General features: G+C 39.2%; 1 protein-coding gene across 4 annotated transcripts; it reads right to left on the bottom strand.

Annotated features, from left to right (window-relative positions):
* Nucleotides 1-2,644: 2,644 nt before the first annotated feature.
* Nucleotides 2,645-19,490, bottom strand: LOC131301773 (cleavage and polyadenylation specificity factor subunit 3-II). Of its 4 annotated transcripts, none has more exons than XM_058328185.1 (14): nt 19,369-19,490; nt 19,137-19,207; nt 18,862-19,039; nt 18,698-18,770; nt 17,878-17,995; nt 16,479-16,552; nt 14,907-15,043; nt 14,485-14,548; nt 13,868-13,933; nt 10,370-10,439; nt 9,404-9,508; nt 8,263-8,404; nt 5,705-5,801; nt 2,645-3,634 (listed from the first exon to the last, which is right to left on the bottom strand). In XM_058328185.1, exons 2-14 carry the CDS (start codon nt 19,159-19,161, stop codon nt 2,894-2,896), a joined length of 1,890 nt encoding a protein of 629 aa, XP_058184168.1. In that variant the 5' UTR covers nt 19,162-19,207; nt 19,369-19,490; the 3' UTR covers nt 2,645-2,893. The 4 variants fall into 4 exon arrangements, with proteins under 4 accessions (XP_058184168.1, XP_058184170.1, XP_058184169.1 ...); XM_058328187.1 differs by having other exon boundaries at nt 19,137-19,236; nt 19,369-19,458; XM_058328186.1 differs by having other exon boundaries at nt 19,289-19,430.
* Nucleotides 19,491-20,287: the final 797 nt, after the last annotated feature.

Below are 20,287 nucleotides of genomic sequence, written 5' to 3'. Positions count from 1 at the left end.
TGAGCTTCGGCTCACTCCATGTCGTATTTGACCACCGGCTGTTCTCCAAGGCTTCTTATAGCACCATTTAGGCACCGATAGCGATGAAATGAGTGCCGTCGGGCACTTGAGCACTTGGTTACATCCCGGAACGTCCCTTGGCGTTCAAAACCACCTTATTAGCACATTTTTCTTGAAACTCACACACAAATACCTTACGTGCAAAATGGGATAAAAACAACTACTTAAACGCATCAAAGCTACAAATTAGAGGATTTAAGCCCCAAGATTATACAATTTTGGGTGCTAATCACACACACATATATTATTTATATAAAATAAATATCTCACGGTCCGGTTCGGTTAGTCCACGGTTTCGTAATGAAAATCTGTGGACCGAATTGCGAGTCACGGTTTTCTAATTTTTCAATCCGTGTCCGGACCATTAATCCACTGACAAAATCTAAAAGGTACTGATCGGTTCGGTCCGGACCGGTTTCACGGTTCACCGGATTTTTTGAGCAGCCCTAATTTCTAACCATGCAATTAATTAAATATTACAACGATAGAATCAACTTTTCAACTTAAACAGTTTAATCATGCAATATCATAAAAGTACTAATTTAATATTTAAGCATATAGCACATCAACATTATACTTAGGTGAGTAGATAGGAGGTTTTTACCTTGTGATTGATAATAACGGTATTCATCATTTATTTTCTAAAATCAATAAATAATTTTTTAACATGAGATACCATAAAAATTCTAATTTCAATATTTAATCATATAGCACATCAACATTATACGTTGGATGGAATTGTGAATGGAGTAACATCGCCTGGGTTAAAAAAGAAAAAGAAAAAGAATTCTCATCTTTACCACGAATCTAACAGTTTCTAGATTTTGAAAAAAATGAAAGATTGGGGGGTGGTCTAGAATGGTGGAGTAGTGGTGAACCTAAAAACTCTTCTCCTCTCACCCTTTTTGCCGATTTCCCCTCTCTTTTCTATCTCTCTAGAACTCAAATCATTATGCAAGAACACCTAAAGAAAGGATGGAGTGAGGTGCGAAGAATTGGTGAAGGATTGAGAGTTATATATAGGCAAAGGCTTCTCTCCTTTCTCCCTCTCTCCCACGACTAACTTTTCTCTCTCTCTCTCTCTCTCTCTCTCTCTCTCTCTCTCTCTCTCCATATTTAAATTTCCTAGATTTAGGAAATTTCAAAGTACAAAAATCTAGCAAGAAATTTAATGAAAAATCCTAGAGTTTTAGGGCAAATCTAAGATTTAATGGCTATAGTACAATGCTTACATGTGCAAGATTTGTCAAAGATCTCACCTTTTTCATCTCTCTTTGTGTTTTCTTTTCACACATGGGTGCATTGCCTAGAGTTGTAAGTACAAGTTTGTGTAGGATTTTGTAAGAGAAAAATCTAGGAGAAAATCTATAGGGTTTAGGTTAAAGATCTTAGGGGTTTTAATAGTTGGGTACAAATGTATCTTATGTACAAGATTTGGAAAAATCTTTCAAGTACACTCCTATCTCTCTCTTTCATATCTTCTAGATTTAATTCTCCAAATCAAATCTAGTGATTATTTGTACAACAAATCTTAGGCAAATTCTTAGTAAATACTAACTAGAGTTCATGGCCAAATCTTTAAGGTTTGTACAAGGGAGATATGCAAGGTACAAGAGGAAATTTCCTCCTCTCATTCTCGGCCCAACACACACACATGCACCTAGGTTTTCTAGATCCCCAATCCATAGGATTAAAAGATCATGGCAAATCCTAGAAAAATCTTAGGTAAAATCCTAAGTTTAGGGTTTAATGCCAAAGGTACTTTCTATATCTTTTTCTAGATTTAAAATTTTGGAGAAGAAGAAGATTTGGTTAGGGTTTCCTAGAAAGTCTAGGTTTAGGTTTATCAATTAACAAAAACAATTATTATTTCTACAAAAATAATTTAATAAAATGTTTAATTTTATTCTAAAAAATTTGGCCTAAAATTTGGATTGTTACAACGGGGCTTTAAAAATGGGAGACACCAAAGTGGTGCTATCCCTCAAAATAGTAGAATAGATTTTAGGCCAGTCCCCGTATTTAAAAACGAACAAAAGTTTAATCTTCAACACAGAAGAGGGGAAAACAATAAACAAAGGCTCAAACGACCTTCAACCAAAGGGTGCCTATACCTAAAACCGACACAGTAGAGAAAAAATTATGCTTCCAAAACCCGCAAGGAATGCTTCTCAATATTTAATTGTCAAGCAAAACCTTTTGTAACTACTCCTATATAGCATTTGCATTAACACTGTCAAGAAATTTGAACACTTCTAAATAAATCAGCTTCCTCCAACTGAATAAACCTATAATCAATGACGGAGCCAAGATTTTGATTCGCAAAGGGCTAGCTTAATAGACATATTTTTATCGGAACGTATACTAATTATATCATAAATATTTTGCTTTCCAATACATTAAATTTGTACATTGAAATGATTATAGTCTAATACAGTTAAAGTATACCAATCATTTTATTTTTTTCTTTAGGTATACTTATTATATCACGTGTTTATTTTTTATTTATGAAAGAAAATTGAGAATGTAAAATAACCAATTTTTTAGCAAATCAAACCAAAATTATTAAGATTATGAATACCTATATAGAAATAATTATCAATTATATTCAAAATCAATTAAATAAAAAAAATTAAAACTCATAATCGGGCCTGGGGGGCCGGGCCCCAACATAGCTCCGCTTAACATGAACACCAAATATAACCCAAAACAGTGAGTTGGAAATAGGAGCTGATCTCTACCTCGGAAAAACTCTAGAACTAAATAGTTGGACCAATAAATTCAAGGTAAAAAGTTTCAGGAATTCCACTACGCTCCACGAATTAAAATATCTCTAAGTATCAGTAACATGCAATTTCTTCATTATTGAAATGACTTCCCAGGCAAGCTTCTCATCTGCCGCTGACCAAGTGCAGCAAAAATACGTTGTTGCAGATTTATCGCCAACGCAGTCATCCGTCGCTCTGTAAGTGCAGTTGTCCCTTGAACAAACAGAGATGTATAATGACTCTAGTTGAAGGTGTTCCCCGCAATCTTGGATGCTGTCTTCAGTTAATTCAGTTGAAAGTTTTGCCAGCAATTTGTGTAGGCCAAAGTTTTGGGATGAAAGCTCCGAGTCTAAGGTCCTTTCAGTGTTGCTAATTTGCACTGGGCAACAGTAAGCAAACTGGACTTCGTGTTTCATCCCTCCTACCATTTCCAAAAGCTCGTCTTGGTGTACAACCTTAGCCTTTTCGCTTTTCTCCATAATTAGAACCCCTTCTGCTACTCTTTCGTCACCTAATTCAGAGTTCCCCCCTGGAATTTTTGGAAACTTGTAGTTCGGAATTGAGGAACTTCGGATAAATGCATTCGAGGCATCTGCCTTTACGTAGTGCATTGAAGGAATGGAGACCGTGTCATTGTTTGGAGGATCGTAACATTGAATCCCCAATTCAGATTGAATTCTTCCTTTAAGTGACTCCATCTTAGGCTTCTCGCCATGTACGAGAATCACGTGCTTGGGGGAGAGAAATTTTACCAGATCCATAATTCCTTTGGCATCCGTATGAGGACTAAAGGACAACTGATGAATCTGATAATGCCAAAATTGAAGGATGATTATAAGGTACAGAGCTAAAATCTAATTCCAGTAGAGTATCACAAAAGGTAAAAAAAAGAAAGAGAGAAGAGTATACACTGTTTCACTTCAATCGAACAGTATCAAAGCAGTCAACAACTTGAGTGTTTAGGAGCACAAGTAGAATAAACAAGTAAAGAATAAGGATGGGGTAGTAGAGATGCACTTTCATGCATTTCTGTTGCACACACATATGTGATATTGAGAACAACGTATCCTGGAGAAAGTACTTGAGGAAGGAAACAGACAACAGTATAGAGATTTGTGCTTTTGCCCAGTAGAGGAGCTTGCGGACACCACACCCTCAAACCCTAGAAATGAAAACAAAATGAGGCCACAAAAGAAAGGAAAGAGGCTACAAAGAAGAATGATGTGTGCAAGTGCATGTGCCAGTGCCAGGGCGAGTGCATGTGTGCGCTTGTGTATGTGTTCCTGTGAGCGAGGGAGAGAACCAGAAGGCCGAGATTCTGTGTTTTTTAAGATCCGCAAGTTCCAAGAGGGAGCAACTCACGTACACAGAAGCTCAACAGCGAGCTACGGAAGGAAAACTCAACAAAAAGAAAAGTTAGACCATCAAATAAAACTAAAAAAGACCGGAGAGAGAGAGAGAGAGAGAGAGAGGAGCAACTCACATACACAGAAGCTCAACAGCGAGCTACAGAAGGAAAACTCAACAAAAACCAAAGTTAGACCATCAAATAAAACCAAAAAAAACTGGAGAGAGAGTGTCCTCAACAAGGAGGTCAAGCCCCTCTGGACCAAATGGAGCACCACTATTACAAAACTGTCTCCAACTACCATACAAAATCCTCCTAGAAGCTTTATCCTCTAAATCTAGGGAGCTAGGTCATGCTTCCGAACATTTTCCATAATTTTAATATACCATAAAAGAACAGACTTAACGGCGGGGTAGTCAACGATCGGCGTCGGGGTGAAGCGGTGGCAGTGTTGTCGTTGGCAGCGGTGATGTGAAAGCCGCTGGTGATCACTGATGGGTGGCTCCGGCGATGCCTAACGGTGAAGGCTTTCCATCTGATGGTGTGCGGTGGTGTGTTGGATGTAGGGGTTCTGATGGGAGGCATTTGGAGATGGAGAGGCAGTGGAGGCAAAGGGGCAGCGGTGAAGTTGCGGAGGTGATGCGGAGGAGTAGCGGCGACATGTAGCGGAGATGATGCGGAGAAGCAGCAGCAGTGATGATGTGGAGCGGCAGCGGCGGCAAGCAGCGGAGGCAGCGGTGATGAAGCGGAGGAGTAGCAGCGGTGTACGGGAAGAATAGGATGGCATTTTGGAGGCGGAGGAGCAGTGGAGACGTAGTGGCAGCGATAAAGGAGTGGAGTTGCAGCAGCGGTGGTGATGTGGAGGTGGTGCGGCAGCATGGAGCGGAGGAGTAGTAAAGGAGTAGAGGTGAAGATGTGTCGGTGGCAATCAGTGGATCGGCAGCGTGCGGTGGAGGTGTTAGGTTTAGGTGTGGGCTGTTCGTTTAAGGTGTGGGCCGGCCAGTTTGGGCTTGGCCCAGTTTGGTGGCATTTGGGTGTTTTTCTTGGGTTCGGGGCATTTGGGTTTGGGTTTCAAACAGTAGATAGATTGGGCCAGGCCCATTGGGTCCTGTTGGTGTCTTGCTAACAGGTTTTTTACGAAAATCGAGAGGTGAAAAGATAGGTTTAGATTTCGCGAAATGAAGGAGCTCAATGCATCTCTACTCCTGTTGTATTGTTACAGGTTTTCATACTCTTAATGAATTGGAAACTTTTTTTGCCGATAAAAAAAAAAGTGTGATCATCTAAGTATCAAGTATGCCTAAGACATTCATGAAGCCTTGGTGGAGGTTAGCAGAAAATAAAATGGGCTGAAAGGTTAAATCAATGTTCATCCATTTTTATGGCCCTTGGTCTTTGCAACTCTGGTCAACTACTTGAATCCAGGGAATTTCAGGAAAAGACTAATTTATCAGGATCATATATAATAAGAAAAGGTGGACAATATAAGAAAATTAGGTGCAAAGTGAGAAGTGAAGAAGAAAAGTACCTGGCATCGAACGTCAATTACAGTGTTTTCGTCCAAGTCAATTTTGGTGGGTTTACCTGACATCAATCTATTCCCTATGGTTCCAGCCACACAGTACCTGGGGAGGAAACACTGAAACATGCATTAAGAGAACTGAATCCGCGAATTTCGTTTTAGTACAATCCATATTGGCAGCAAACTAGCAGCAAGCCAGCAACCTTAGAAAAGAAAGGGAGGTAAGTGGGTTTAGACATGGAAATAAAATTTCAACCAATTACTTAACAAGGTACTTCTTTGACTAGCCACTTAGCTTTCAATTATTAGATAGGAAAACGAAACTTACTTCAATAGAAATGTCATATAAAAATTGGCCACTTTATAATCTATTGGCTCCACAAAAAGATATTTGTGAATACGAAATGGATACTAGATATGACAACTATAGATGAGCAAGTTCATTCATGAGAATACTATACTTGTTTATCTGACTAGATTGCAATTCCTCCAACCAAAAACGCCCTAATATATAGAGCTGGGCAACGGACACGAAACACAATAACACGACACAAACCGGACACGAAGTTAACGGGTTAGGGTTGAACATTTCTGACACGAAACACGAAAATGACACGACTCAAGAACACGAATTCTAAATGGGTCGGGTTCGGGTTGAACACGCGAGACACGAAATTGACACGACCAACACGGTTACTAATCTGTGTCACCCATGAACACGAACATATATATAGAGTTGGGCAACAGACATGATAACACGAACCGGACACGAAATTAACGGGTTAGGGTTGAGCATTTCTGATGTAGAATGAAAATATTATATCATTTGAGAAATAGAATATTTAGTTTTTATTGTTTTGGTCATAAATTCTTGCAGGAGATTCTTTGTTTTGGTAAGTTTCTTTTATTCTTTGGAAATCAAATTTGAGAATAGCTCAAATCTTTTGATTTTGGTAATTATTGAGTCAATAAGAGATTTACCGAGATTCAGCTTCCTGTTTTGCTGATTCCTTTTCGGTCTTAGTTTTTTAGTATAAAATAAGTTGTAGGGTGAGATTAAAATTTAGTTGTTTATTGAATTAAAGAAAAATCGAGATTTATCTCATATCGTGTGTTTGAAGAGGGAGTACCTCTAGTTCATACCCATTTGTGTTTATGTTTCAAAGAGAGAATCTTTAACATAAGCAAATTCGTGATCTCTTCTTGCAAATAGTTTCGTAAAAAGAGGCTGCGCTGCATCAATTTCTAACACGAAACACGAAAATGACACGACTCGAGAAACACGAATTCTAAATGGGTCGGGTTCAGGTTGGGTGATTTGTGACACGAACCCGACTGACACGACCCGACACGACCTGTTACCCAGGTCTACTAATATATATACATAGGGCAAATTCTGGGACTTACAGGTCAATCATTTTTAAATGGCTTACAGCTCTGGCTTCGGCCACTAGAAACAGTATATCTGTATGGAGGAGTAGTGGACAATTGCCACATTTATGAAGCGCAGAGTGATAAGTATTACAATGCAGAATCTCGGTCAATTCAAATGTTGCAATTACATCAAAAATCTTGCATTTAAGGGAGAAAATGAGGGGGTACTGTTCAGCTTCCAAAAAGGAGAGGAAATCAAAGAATCTTGTTTTTTATGTGAACTATGAAGCTAGGAGAGAGAAAATGGAGAGGTTAACTTGTGGAGGAGAGAGGAAGGGTTTGGAGAATCTAGCCATTACTTCATGAAGTTCCCCAGTGTCTCTTGGAATGTAAGGGGATGAATGATCCAGATAAAAGGAAGGTATTAAAATCATTTCTAAGGAAATGTAGAGGTTTGGCATATATTCAAGAAATAAAACAGGATGATATTTTTGTAGAGATTGTCGGAAGTCTTTGGGACGAATTGAGAGCTGTAGGTACAGTGAGAGGGAATTATTATTGCCTAGGAAAACTTAGTGAAAACCGGTAACAGTGGGCACATTTGCGGTTTCCTATATTTTTTGAGAATGTGGAGAATGGTTTTGTCTCACCCCAACTATGATCTTGATAGGAGGTGGTTGTGGTAAAAACTCTTTAGTAAGGCAAAGTTGGAATTGCCTCTGGTACATGGGAGTGACTATAATGTCGTTACATCTCTTTTCAAGAGGCTTGGTCCTGGGGAGTAGATGGGTCTATAAGGAATTGCAGTGTTCATATCTAGTGAAGTCGATTGATTATCAAAAAATATCTAGTGAAGGCAACGGATGTATTATGTATATCAAGCTATTTAACAGTTTGGGTTTCTTCTGGCTTTCCAGATTCTTCACCAAAACGCAAAAAGCAGCTTAAAGAAGCCTAAGATTCAGCTTACCAACATTGAGGCTGGCTTTTTCTAAAAGTTGAATCTGGAAAGCCAGCTTAAAAGCCAAAGCAAGGAGTTGATAGGAAACTTGGATCCTCCATACCCAGCAGCTTGCTGGAGTATTAATAAAACAAGACTGTTTCCTTGGTTTTGACCCACAGTGTGACAAAAAATATATCTCCATCAGATACTAAAGCTTAATCTATAAGCAAAGTAACAACGAAGGTACCCTGGTAGAGTAACAAGATTCTCTTCATATGGGGCCCACTGCTTGAAAACCTGAAGCGAAAAGCCACCGCTGATCATGCCTGGTGTAGCAAATAGAACACACGGTCCTGGAGCATTTATCAAGGAACGATCGAAATTGCGAACTGCAACATCAAAATGCCAAACATTGAAGCACCCAGTAACAACCATCATAACCAATACTAAATACCTACTTAAAGCTCGACAAGATTTTTTTCAGGCGCTGATCAATCCAATTGAAATTTAATTGCAAACAATGGATGTATAATACTGCACCATCCACACTAAAGATATCTTTTTGCTGTTCCAAAAAAAATCCACACTAAAGATAGAGGATGCAGTAAAAGGACTGAAATTACAACTCCTGTGGTACTATATCTTGTCAACATTTTCAGAAAGCTCATTGGGAAAGATATCACACGGACATGGGCAATGCAAAAGTCTTCTCTCAAGGGTCACCTCAAAAGATTTTTGCAGGAGTACAAATGAAATGGAGACCATGGATTTTTTGACGCTGTCAGGAGGTTCATATACTAAAATACAAGATATATCACCAAAGCAAAGTCATGAGATCAAACGTGATTCTCAAATTAGCGACTTTAAAAACAAATACAGGGAAGATTTTGATAAGAATAAAAAAATCGAGCTTCTTAGCACGGATTTAAGTAAATTGGGCAAAACCAAACTTGTTGCTTAATATTTGGAAACTTAAAGTTTGACCTCCAAAAGGTGAACAACTGCGGGCTGCAGAGTTACAGTTTTGGGTCAACATTAAAATACAGCGATGCTGCTAATTTGTTCAGAATTTCAATTTAGAGAAGTTCACACTTCACACAAAAAGACATGGTCTTGGTTGACTATTTTCTAACAATTAAAGTACTCACCTTGAATATGCTTCTCAATAGTTTAACACATTCTCACAAGTTAATGATACTCACAAATCACGATAAACCACAAGCAGCGTGACTTTAAGAATTCTGTATTAATTTTCGTTGACATTGAAGTGAACTGTATTAAACAGTCACTGACTACCATCCCCAAGACAGTTGAAAGCATGCATTGCCTAAAACAATAGTGCAACAATCTCCACCCTTCTAATTGAAAAACAAGAATTGTAGGGATACCATTTTTAAACTCGAATGCATTGCGAGTAGCGTATGTATCTTTCACCTTTTGGCTAGTCCAGTTGATGAGCATTTTGTAATACATATTTGCTTGAATGGTCAAACCTGAAAGAGAACAAAGCAGTCAAAATGGTACAAGTTGGCTAGTCCAGTTGATGAGCATTTTGTAATACATATTTGCTTGAATGGTCAAACCTGAAAGAGAACAAAGCAGTCAAAATGGTACAAGTAAAAAATTGTCGGAATAAGCAAATAAGTACAACTGTACAAGTATTGCTATTTCAATGGTCAGAGTTAAAATGCTATCACGGAAACTCACAATGGATACGCTATAAAATGAGTAGGTATCTGCAAACTGGAACATTACTTCTAAGTTCTATCAATATATAGCTTAGAATTTCTTCTCTTGAAAATGCCCCTCCAGATTTTAATATTGCCTTCCTAGATATTTCGCCATTGGACTTGCAGATAAAGTGTTCTCAAATGTTTCTTCGATTGAATTTCTTCATAAAATATTAAAATGGTATACCAGAGAAGAGAAAAAAGACAGTGAGAAAATGCGAAAGGGAGGGCCAAAATAGAAGGAGAAGAGATGTGAAAAGAGGAGAAAAGGAGTGAGCTTTGCCCACACTGGAGAAGAAACCTAACAAAAAAAGATACAAATGTTAAGATGAAAAGGAATAGGAGAAGATCAGAGGAAGAAAGTCATGCAAAATGTAAGATCTCTTAAAGCAAAATCATGCAAAGTATAGGCAGTAATATCTACATATATAAAGGCCGTGACATCTCCAGATTCTCCACGAATCACGTAACCAGAACTGAATAAAACAGTGCCAGCAAGGTAGCCAATTTTGTAAAAACAAGCTATCCATGCTACTAATATCAGATGATGGGCAGGATATCTATTTAAAAACCAACATCGTACAACTGTCAAACAGGTAACTAGAAAGCATAAGCATTACAAACCTGCTGAGAAATAAATAGGAACCTTAAGATTCATGCGCTCCCAGTAATCATCCAACAGTATGCAGAGTTCCTATTGGATGATAGATAATTATCGTCACACAAGAGTGCATGATTTATACTAGCAAGTATTAAAATGATTCAATTTGCATAACACCATTCTAGATCCCAATGCGTAAAACAAGTACAACAAATGAAATATACAACACAGAAAGACATTTATCTGACATAACATACAACTTAAAAAAAGAGGAAAGCAAAAAAAGGAATGATATCGATTGACCATATCAGATTTTAAATATCTCCCCATGTGAGGCCATAGCAACAGATTGCTTAATCTACCCCCTAAAAATTACTGTCATTCAAAAAAACTTGGAAAACCGTAAAATAAGAAATTTCCAAATTATAATTATCAAGTTTAACAACTATTCAGCATAATCTCACCAGATAAACTCATTCAACCAATCCCTGTTAAGAAAATCAAGTTCAGCTAACTACAGTACAAGATTTGCTATGCATGGAGGACATCTCAGATGCTCTCCAAATTCCACTATGTTATAAGAAACAAACAACTATTATTTATCACGTCATAGATTAGACGCATTTCTAAGCTCCTTCAACAAAGTAATTTCAATCCCACGGAACAGTATCTCTATGTTAACAAAATCAACAAAAAATGACTACAGCAACTTGGAAAAACGTTGTTGACCATGTATGACTGCAAGTATGACAGCTGGATCTATTAACACGCAAAATCCTATGTGCAACCTGCAAATATGCAAATGCCCATGCAAATAATACCTCAAACTCCAAGTTAAAAGTAACTACTGAGGTAACGTTACTTTTTAATGGGAGTTCGCAAATTTTGGTTCAATGTAAACGAATTCCCTGAACCAAATTTGTGAATTATGGCCCTTCAGACACTGCTAGGATTATTGTCTTGTGGGATGAAGCCATTCTTAATCTTCAAGTGCTTAGCTCACCAGGTCAAGTTGTTCAGCATAAGCTCCTGGATATCAAATTTGAGGCCTCTTTCATTTATGGTGCTAATAACGGGGATGATACGAGGGTTGTTGTGGAATGCTCTCTCCACTACTTCTCTGGCTGTTGCCTCCCAAGTCCCATGGATTATTTTGGGTGATTTCAATATTGTAAAGGATGCTTCTGAAAAATGGGGTGGCCTTGGTATTGATTCTCTTGGGTCCAAAGTTTTAATTCCTGCATTGACATCTGAAATTGTGGATCTCACCTATAAGGGCTGCTTCTACACTTGGAGTAATAAACATGAGAATGACCGGCAGCACCAGCTTATCCTTACCAAAAATTGACGGAGTTATGATTAGTGAAGCCTGGCTAAACTACTTCCCCGACTATGAGGCTACTTTCATACCTCCCAGTATCTCTGATCATAGTCCTGGTTATGTTATGATTAGACCAAAGTATTTCTGGCCCTAAGCCTTTCAAGTTCTTAAATTATTGGGTAAAAAACCCTGGTTTTCTTCCCTTAGTGGCTGATGTCTGGGCTTGGCCCCATATAGGTTCCCCTATGATGCTTCTTTGCAGCAAGTTGAAATCTCTCAAGTTGGAGCTCAACAAGCTTAATAGGCAGCAGCCACAGCACTTCACTAACATCTCTCAGAGTCTTGGAAGCCAAGGCCCATCTAGAGCATATTCAACTTGCTATTCAAGCTAATCCTAGTGAAGCTTCGTTGGTTGTCCAGCAGTCTTTGATATCTTACTCTACCTTGCTCTTAGCTGAAGAAAGTTTTCATAAACAAAAATCCAGAGAAAGCTGGATTAAATTGGGCGACCAAAATACTACGTACTTCCACAAAAAACTAAAGCTCCAGGCTGCAAGAAATAAGATTCTTTCTACCTCAGATTCTCAGGGAGACAGACATGAGAAATATGAAACAGTCAAGGAAATTATTATCAGCTATCTGAAAGGAATTTTGGGTACAGCATCCACCCCCCTTTTGATAGCCTTTCTAGACTTACTGATGTAATGTTCCCTTGCCACAATGACTATCAGATTGCCTCTCTTGTAGCTGAGGTCTCCGATGTAGAAATCAAGGACACTCTCTTCTCTCTTTGTGATGACGAAGCACCGGGTCCCGATGGTTATACTGCTTGTTTCTTTAAAATGGCTTGGAATATTGTTGGGAAGGATTGTACAGCTGCTATCAAGTATTTCTTTTCTACTAGTGAACTCGTGGGAGGGTTGAATGCTACTGCTATCACATTGGTTCCCAAAATTCCAAACCCTAGCTCTATGTCTGACTACAGGCCCATTTCGTATCTACAACACTACTTATAAGGTCATATCCAAAGTTCTCACCAACAGACAAAAAACTGTAATTCATCGCACAATTTGTTCTTCCCATGCTGCTTTCATCTCTGGTAGGTCAATCTCAGATCAAATCTTCCTGTGCAACAGCTAGTTATGCATTACCACAAAAGTAACATCTCCCTAGAGCTGCCATGAAAATTGACATCATGAAGGCTTTTGACTCAGTGTCTTGGAATGTTATACTGGATATTCTCGAGGCTTTTCATCTGCCTAAGTGATATCGGGACTGGATTACCACATGCATCACAACTCCTAAGTTCTCTATCTCAATAAGCGGTGCTTTAGAGGGTTTTTTTCCTCGAGCTGAAAGCCCAAGGCTAGGGAACCCCCTCTCTCGTACCTTTTTATTCTGGTGATGGAGTTTTTCTCTAGGATCTTGCAGCAAATCATTTTGTCTGGGGGCTTCACCTACGATCCAAGTACCATGTTGCACATCAACTGCGTCAATTTAAGGGGCAAAAGTACAGATCATATATGCCTTGTTCGTTTGGGAGTTTTGAGGGAGATTTTTGGGACTTGGGAGTAATGAGTGGAGAGATATATAGAAAAAGTTTTTTGGAGACCGTGCCCAAGGGACTTGAGTCCCCCAAACGAACATGGTCATAGCTATTCATGGGCCAAATAAAAGCTCATATATGCTGATCAAACCTGAAACATCTTTCAGAGTCAGGTTCAGGTCCAGTACATACAGTACGAAAGAGAGCCACATGCATTTCTTCGTTTCCAATGTCGGATGAATTCAGAACACGAGGAAGCTCTGGCTCTCACGCTTTCCGTAGGAACTGTCACTGGTTCTTGGATATTTCAACGTCAAAATGGAACAACAAATCTATATTGCATTGTATATTATCTATGCACACTCCTGAAACACTCTCAGTCCCCTGCCTGCTCCCACTTCATGAATCGGTTACTTGGGTCAAAAAGGCATAGACAGGCAGTTTGACATAACATGCAACCTTTCCACCAAATCCCTTTCCAAAGAAAAGAAAGAACCACGATCCTTTGACCATCTGGTACCAAGACTTTGCAGAAAGAATCCTATAATTAATGACTCCTCCCCGGCAGAGTGCCAATACACTTCTGTTAGCTACAAGTTACTATTGTAACAAGTCAAATTGAAGTCCACAGGGCAGTTATGTTATTGAGAAAACCTGAGCTCTTCCGAGAGCAAATGTAGGAATAAGCACCTTTCCTCCATTGGCGATGCATTTATGAACCTATAATAAGTAACAATGACAAGAAAATTAACATGAGGACTTTTGAAGTACCAAACAAAAAACCACATCTCAGTGAATACAAAGACAAAAACTCTAAGAGAGATTATAGTAGCACACGTTTGTAAGGGTAGGGAAAAAGTAAGCATTAAGAGTTCTATAGCACACAAAAACCAACGAGAACACATAGCAAAAAATTCATCTTCAAGAAAAAACAACCACAAGTTTTAGACACGACTTCCATTTTAATCATATAAACTAGTTTTCTACCCTGTGCCCAAGTGAGCATTTCAATATCGAAAACACCCAAAAGAATCAATGAAATTGTGCAAGATAATTAAATGGGAGAATGAAGAGGAGAGACAACATTCAAGAACAGCTCCACAAGATGTTGAAAAATCAGCATAAAGTCGTGCATTAATAAACGACAAAAACACAAAAGCCATCTAAACTCCATAGTGCTGGAAGTGGATCCTGTTTGATTGGAATAAAGTCAACACACCAATCAGTGGGGTAATGTGAAACGATAGAACTGTCAAGTGCAGTATGCATACAGCTTTAAGAAATTCCCTCTCACGAGCATATTTTGAATCACGAACAGTAGTTGCATATGTTGACCTGCAAGATTAAACCAGTGGCAAAACCTATCATGGCTGCATTGAATCCTCCAAATTTGTCCAAACAGAAAGTTTATTACAAAACAGGAGGATACAAAATTTCTTAGAAGGAAGAATGCTTCAGATTTTGCATATAGGAATAAAGAGACCTAGTTAGTACAATTGCATCGATCAATTTTTTTGGGAAGCCAACACGGACTCACAACCAATAAAAGACCAGTATCACCAACTTGCAAGCCTGCACGATTGAATATGTCGATAACATACATTTTATATGATGGCTTATTAATGGCTTCTGGTTCAAGGGCTATAAAGTGTGATGTTGACCATGAGCACTGCAAATGTAATATGTTCCTTACTCTGTTATAAGGAGGTCCAACCGTAGTCTGTCAATTTGAGCAGCTCCAAGATGTCTATCTGGTGTCATATTATAGTCTCCTGTGTACACCATAGCAGTATCTCCTACTTTTGCATAAAACATTGCAGCTCCAATAACCTAAAACACATAACTAAAAATTTATACCTATAGCGAGCAAGTGGGACAACCGAAAAAATAGATATCAGATCGAGTCATCGAGATATAGCGCATGGAACAAATGAAAGAGAAACATCATAGTGTCTACTAGGCTACTAGCAAATCATCCGTAGTGATTCCGTACACAAGCCTCAATTCCAAAACTTGTGCTGCAACTCTGAAAAGCGCTTAAACAGTATGTATGATGAAAAAAGACATCTGGCAGATATAACTTGTGACCATAAGATCCTTCAGATCATAAGAAAAAAGCACCAGGACTTCTAACAGAATGGTCCAGCAGTTTCTGGATTCAACAACTGTACATTTCGTTACTGTTGGGCAAGTAAAATTTGTCTCTAATTGTGCTTAGAAACCAAACAATTTTCTATGGTTAATCAAAAGAAAATTCGATCATCAAGGAAATAAAATAAATTAAAGTTCCTGATGAGAGGATTGGTCAAGCTGCATCGCAGATCCTAGGGTGATATCACAGTTCTCTGGTTTAGCAACTACCATAAGTTGAAAGAGACAGGCTAGGAGTCCAAACAGCCGTATAATTTTAACTCATCCTAGACAACCCTTGAGCTACGGTTTTAGCTGGAATTTGGAAATTTGGGGTCTGCTGCCCTGATAGGCCAACTAGGGTTTGTGCATGAAAAACTGACATTAACCCTGAAGTATCCAAGATGGTTGGTCGACAACCAATAATTGCCTAAAAAATACTGCATTTCCCCATTGCTGGCCCCATCCCAAAAATGTGGGGTCAGACAGTAGGTGCTAGGCGGCAAGTTGTTCATGTAGGCTGAGGCCGGAAAACTGTCCTACCAAGTAGGGCTGGGCTCAAAAAAACCCCTAAACAATAAATCCATAAATGCACTGCTTGCAAAATTCCAGAATCCAGATTTGCTCTTTTCTTCATTTTATGCTCCCCGTCCTCTGTGACATGGAAATATCTTCCAATATCAAGCAAGTGTAGGCTCAGCAGGCACGGTGTCATCAAGTGCCATAAATTCGTGAGTTCTGCGAGAAATTGCATCAATAGTAATGCATTTTGCAAGTCTTGTGCCCAATGCAAGTTATGGAAGTAGGCAGAGAACTGAAGGCTGCGGCATCCCCATGCCATCAGAAGTCAAGCAATCACTTGCTAAAAACAGATACTTATGCCTTTATAGTCATAATTGAAAGTTGCTATTTAGTCCAACTTAGGAGAACGAAGTTCGTAACTAGTAAGGAGCTATATCGAATCAAGTTACTTACTGAGAGTTCGCAGAGGGCTGAGAAAATTAGCTACTTCTAAAAGTGCATCAAACTCCAGGAAAATAAATGAAAAGAAGAAGAAGTTACGAAGGTATTTCAATATGCCTCTGGATATACACTTAAACACGTTTAATTAGAGAAAATTGTTGAAAAGCCTCACATGTCCAGCATAGTAGGCCCGGATTTGGAGGTCTTTGTCAACCTGCACGATCTGCTTCAGATCCACAGCTGTAACTGCCAATATGAGTACCAAAACCAACAGAAGGAAAACTAAGTTTAATTGAGAGAGAAATAGGAAGGTGAACACATTAAGAATAATGCATGCGGCCGCGCATTACTTTAGTTGGGGTTTTCTTTCATAACAAATAGCTGGCAACAGAGAAGGCTAAGGCAAGCCCCCATAGTATTTGGCATCAATGCAGTTGACTAATCAGAAGAGACCTCACCTAGCCCACAAACGTCAAAAAAACTTGAAATTGCCCGTGTAACAATGCTGTATAATGCATGAATATAATAAGTTGTGGGCAAATGTTCATTCCTTATACATCCAACCATATGGGGAATATGAAATTTCATTATACCTTGGTCATCCAGTATCACATGTCATGATGCAAAAACAGCTTTATGGGTTTAGAAATGTGGGAGACGGGAAATATCATTGTGATAGCTGTTGCTAAGAAAAGGACATTCAAAGTGAAATCCTTTTAATGGGTCTTTGTTGGGAGGACGAGGGGTGCAGTTTCCCTAGGAAGGTATTCTGATTGATGGAGCTCCATCCAAGTCAACTTTTCCTGAGAAGATCAAACGATTGTTTACCTAGGATAGGAGACGACAGATCCAAGTTAAATTGGTCTTGACTTGGCAAGTGGTACTATGACTCAATACCCATTTGATAATTCGTCGCATGGTGACCAAGGATTTTTGGTAATGTGGTCTGCTGGCACTATTTTTAGTACTGTGGTCTGCTGGCACTATGTTTGACAGGTAAGGGCATATAATCGGGAGATAAGACGAAAGACATTGTTAGTCTGCTAGCGGGGGGAGAATAAGTGGTGTGGAGGGGCCTTTGCATAGACTCAAAACATGGTTTTCCTTTTGTTTTCAAAATGATATCTTTGCACCATAGGGAAGGTTTCCCACCCTTGGATCATATTGCAGATTTCGTAGGAGCTAAGTTATACATCATTTTCCCTTTTGAATGCGTAGGCCTGGGTTTTTTCTTTCTATTCAAACCATTCTTCACATGGGTGGCATCCCCTTTGGATTGTTCCAACTTCCAATGCCTTTACTTCATCGAGAAAAAAGACTTCAATACTAGGGTACATCTACTCATCTATACTATCAAATGCTTGTTTGACATTTTAAGCCATTACTATGGGGATATAAAGGCCAAGGCCAAATAGACACAGTGACTATGGGCCTCGACCAAAAAGAGTACACTGCAGCTGGGAATCATACTTATGTAATCAGCTCAACTCCCGCTGGACAGAGCATAGTTAATATACAACTCTCTGCTTAGCATACACATTAAACTCGTCGAAAAAAGGACGGCCATGTACCTTTTCTCATACACTGCAAAATGTTCTCGGAACTGAACTGTTCTTCTTCTCCCCTTCTATCAACCATCACTTTACGATAATCCTCCAGCATCAATGGACCCAGAGCTTTTGTTGGGTACTACAGAGGGGAAAAACTACGATAAGTTCATCAAAACCCCGATATTCTAATGACGTATTTGAGTACAGCTAATCAAAATGTTAACAAATGCCTTCAATAACAGAAAAATGGGCAGGTTTGGAAGGTAAACTAATTACTAGCCATGTTAAAGGAGATGTGAGTAGCAAATATTAATGCTTAACCAGATATGCCAATCACCATACAAACAAGAGTAGTTATAATATATAAAGTTGAGTCTGAAACAACTTTGCAGTTGGTACCTAAGCAGACTTCTCATAACAATGACTGAAATAATGTACAATTATAACCTAGAAAATTACAAGAATCACATGGAAATGGCTAACCACCACAAAACTAATTCATCTAAAGGGCGATAATTTGAAGAGAAAAAGAAGAAGAAGAAAGGGGGCAACGAGGCCAATTCATGCTAATAATGACTAACTTCAGATAAATTAGAGAGGACCAATATTGTGGTGGAAATTTTTCTGTGAATCTATCAAGCTGTTTTCAAGAAGCAACAACAATAATAGAACCCATCTAGTCCCCAATCATGGGGGTTTATGGGTGGAAGAGGATTGGAGCGCAGAGGGAATGCCTAGAGACCCGAATCAATTTCCGTGCACATTACCATACTTCACAGAAACAAAATGCAATTTCGAAACAGAAGGCATTTGAACAATTGATCAAACGAAGACATATTACCGTCATGTAAATGGGTCCACTGTACCCACAAACTTCAGTAAAATACGGGAGAGCTCCAATATGATCCAAATGACTGCAAATTAATTATACTCAAATTTGTTGCGTATAAAAAAAAAACACGTAAATTTAAATCCAAATAGACGCGGGCGAATGGGGGAGCATACAAATGGGTGATGATGATGCAGGAGAGCGCGTTGTTGAAGTCGCCAGATTTAGAGATGAGAGAGAAATCAGGATAGCGGAGGTGGTCCTGATGGCCCATGTGCATGCCGCAGTCGAACATAATCCTCTTCCCATTGATCGACACAACCACGCAGCTTTTTCCCACCTCTTGCCCTGCGCCTGAAACCAAATCCCAAAACCCTCCATTTTAGTGTATGTTCATCCAACTGGAAATTGCACGTAAATCCAAAAAAATGTGGAGAGATAAAGAGAATACCTAGGACGAGGGTCTCGATGGCCATTGAGAACGAAGTCACGGAGATCGCATCAGTAGGAGAAAGGGATGACCTAATCAGAGAAACCAGTTACTGACGAGACTCTCGATTGTCACACATATAAGGACAGCGAGAGAGTGAGATAGACACATACAGACATTGAGAGAGTGACAGAGTCAGAGAGGAATCAAGAGAGAGAGAGAGACACACACACACACACACACACAGAGAAACCTGCAGGAAAACGACGGAGCTGGTGCTGCCGGCGAAGGATCGTGTCACGAGTGCCGGTGATGGAACACGATGGGCAGACGTCTGTGTCTGCGCACCTCTGTGATGGAGAGAAGGAACAGAAATGCTACTGGTACAGCGGCTGCTGTACAGCAGTCGCGTACAGATCACTTTTGTGCTCATTTCGGGTCCCGCAAAGATGATCGGAACCGTTCATTTTGTTCAAAATATTTCGCCTAAATTTTGAAGCAAAGTTGGATGATTCGTAAATACTCTTCCCGATATCGGATTGAAATGATTTTTTACAGGGACCCTAAACGAAATATTTTGAACAAAATGAGCGGTTCCGATCATCTTTGCGGGACCCGAGATGGGCACAAAAGTGATCTGTACACGGCTGCTGTACAGCAGCCGCTGTACCAGTAGCAGTGTCCGAGAAGGAATAAACCGAAGAGTCCTGCTACACACAGAAGATCTGTGCACAGATTGTGTTGTGAGGCCTACCACAGATCCTACACAAATTATCCGAGCCGTTCATTAAATGTGAAACATTTTTTGAAGGGTCCTCGTAAAAAATAATCTCAATCCAATACATTCAGATTTTCGGATAGTGAAAAGTCATATGGTCTGATCGAGCACCTATAAATATCGGATTGAGCTTATTTTTTACAGAGACCCTTAAAAAAAATTACATTTAATGAACGGCTCGGATGATTTGTATGGGATCCATGGTAGGCCCCATAATGAAATATGTGCACAATCTGTGCACAGATCTATGCACAAATCTGCTATGTGTGTAGACTTTCTGTAAACCGAAAGTGTTGAAGAGGATCGAATGGTGCTATTGATACATACCAAAAATTTATACCAATGGATATAAATTCCTTTTTAAACCCATTTTGAATCTAAAAATGCTAAAGAT

The sequence above is a fragment of the Rhododendron vialii genome, chromosome 9a (genome assembly GCF_030253575.1).
Source record: "Rhododendron vialii isolate Sample 1 chromosome 9a, ASM3025357v1".
NCBI classification, from domain to species: Eukaryota; Viridiplantae; Streptophyta; class Magnoliopsida; order Ericales; family Ericaceae; genus Rhododendron; species Rhododendron vialii.
Note: the sequence above shows the minus strand (reverse complement) of the source record. Positions and strands in the feature narration are given on the sequence as shown.

Coding starts and splice junctions, on each gene's coding strand:
- LOC131301773 (XM_058328185.1), bottom strand. CDS start 19,161: ATGGCCATCGAGACCCTCGTCCTAG. Junction 19,040..19,136: donor CATCGAGACCCTCGTCCTAG/GTATTCTCTTTA, acceptor ATTTGGTTTCAG/GCGCAGGGCAAGAGGTGGGA. Junction 8,405..9,403: donor TGCATTCGAGTTTAAAAATG/GTATCCCTACAA, acceptor TTGATGTTGCAG/TTCGCAATTTCGATCGTTCC.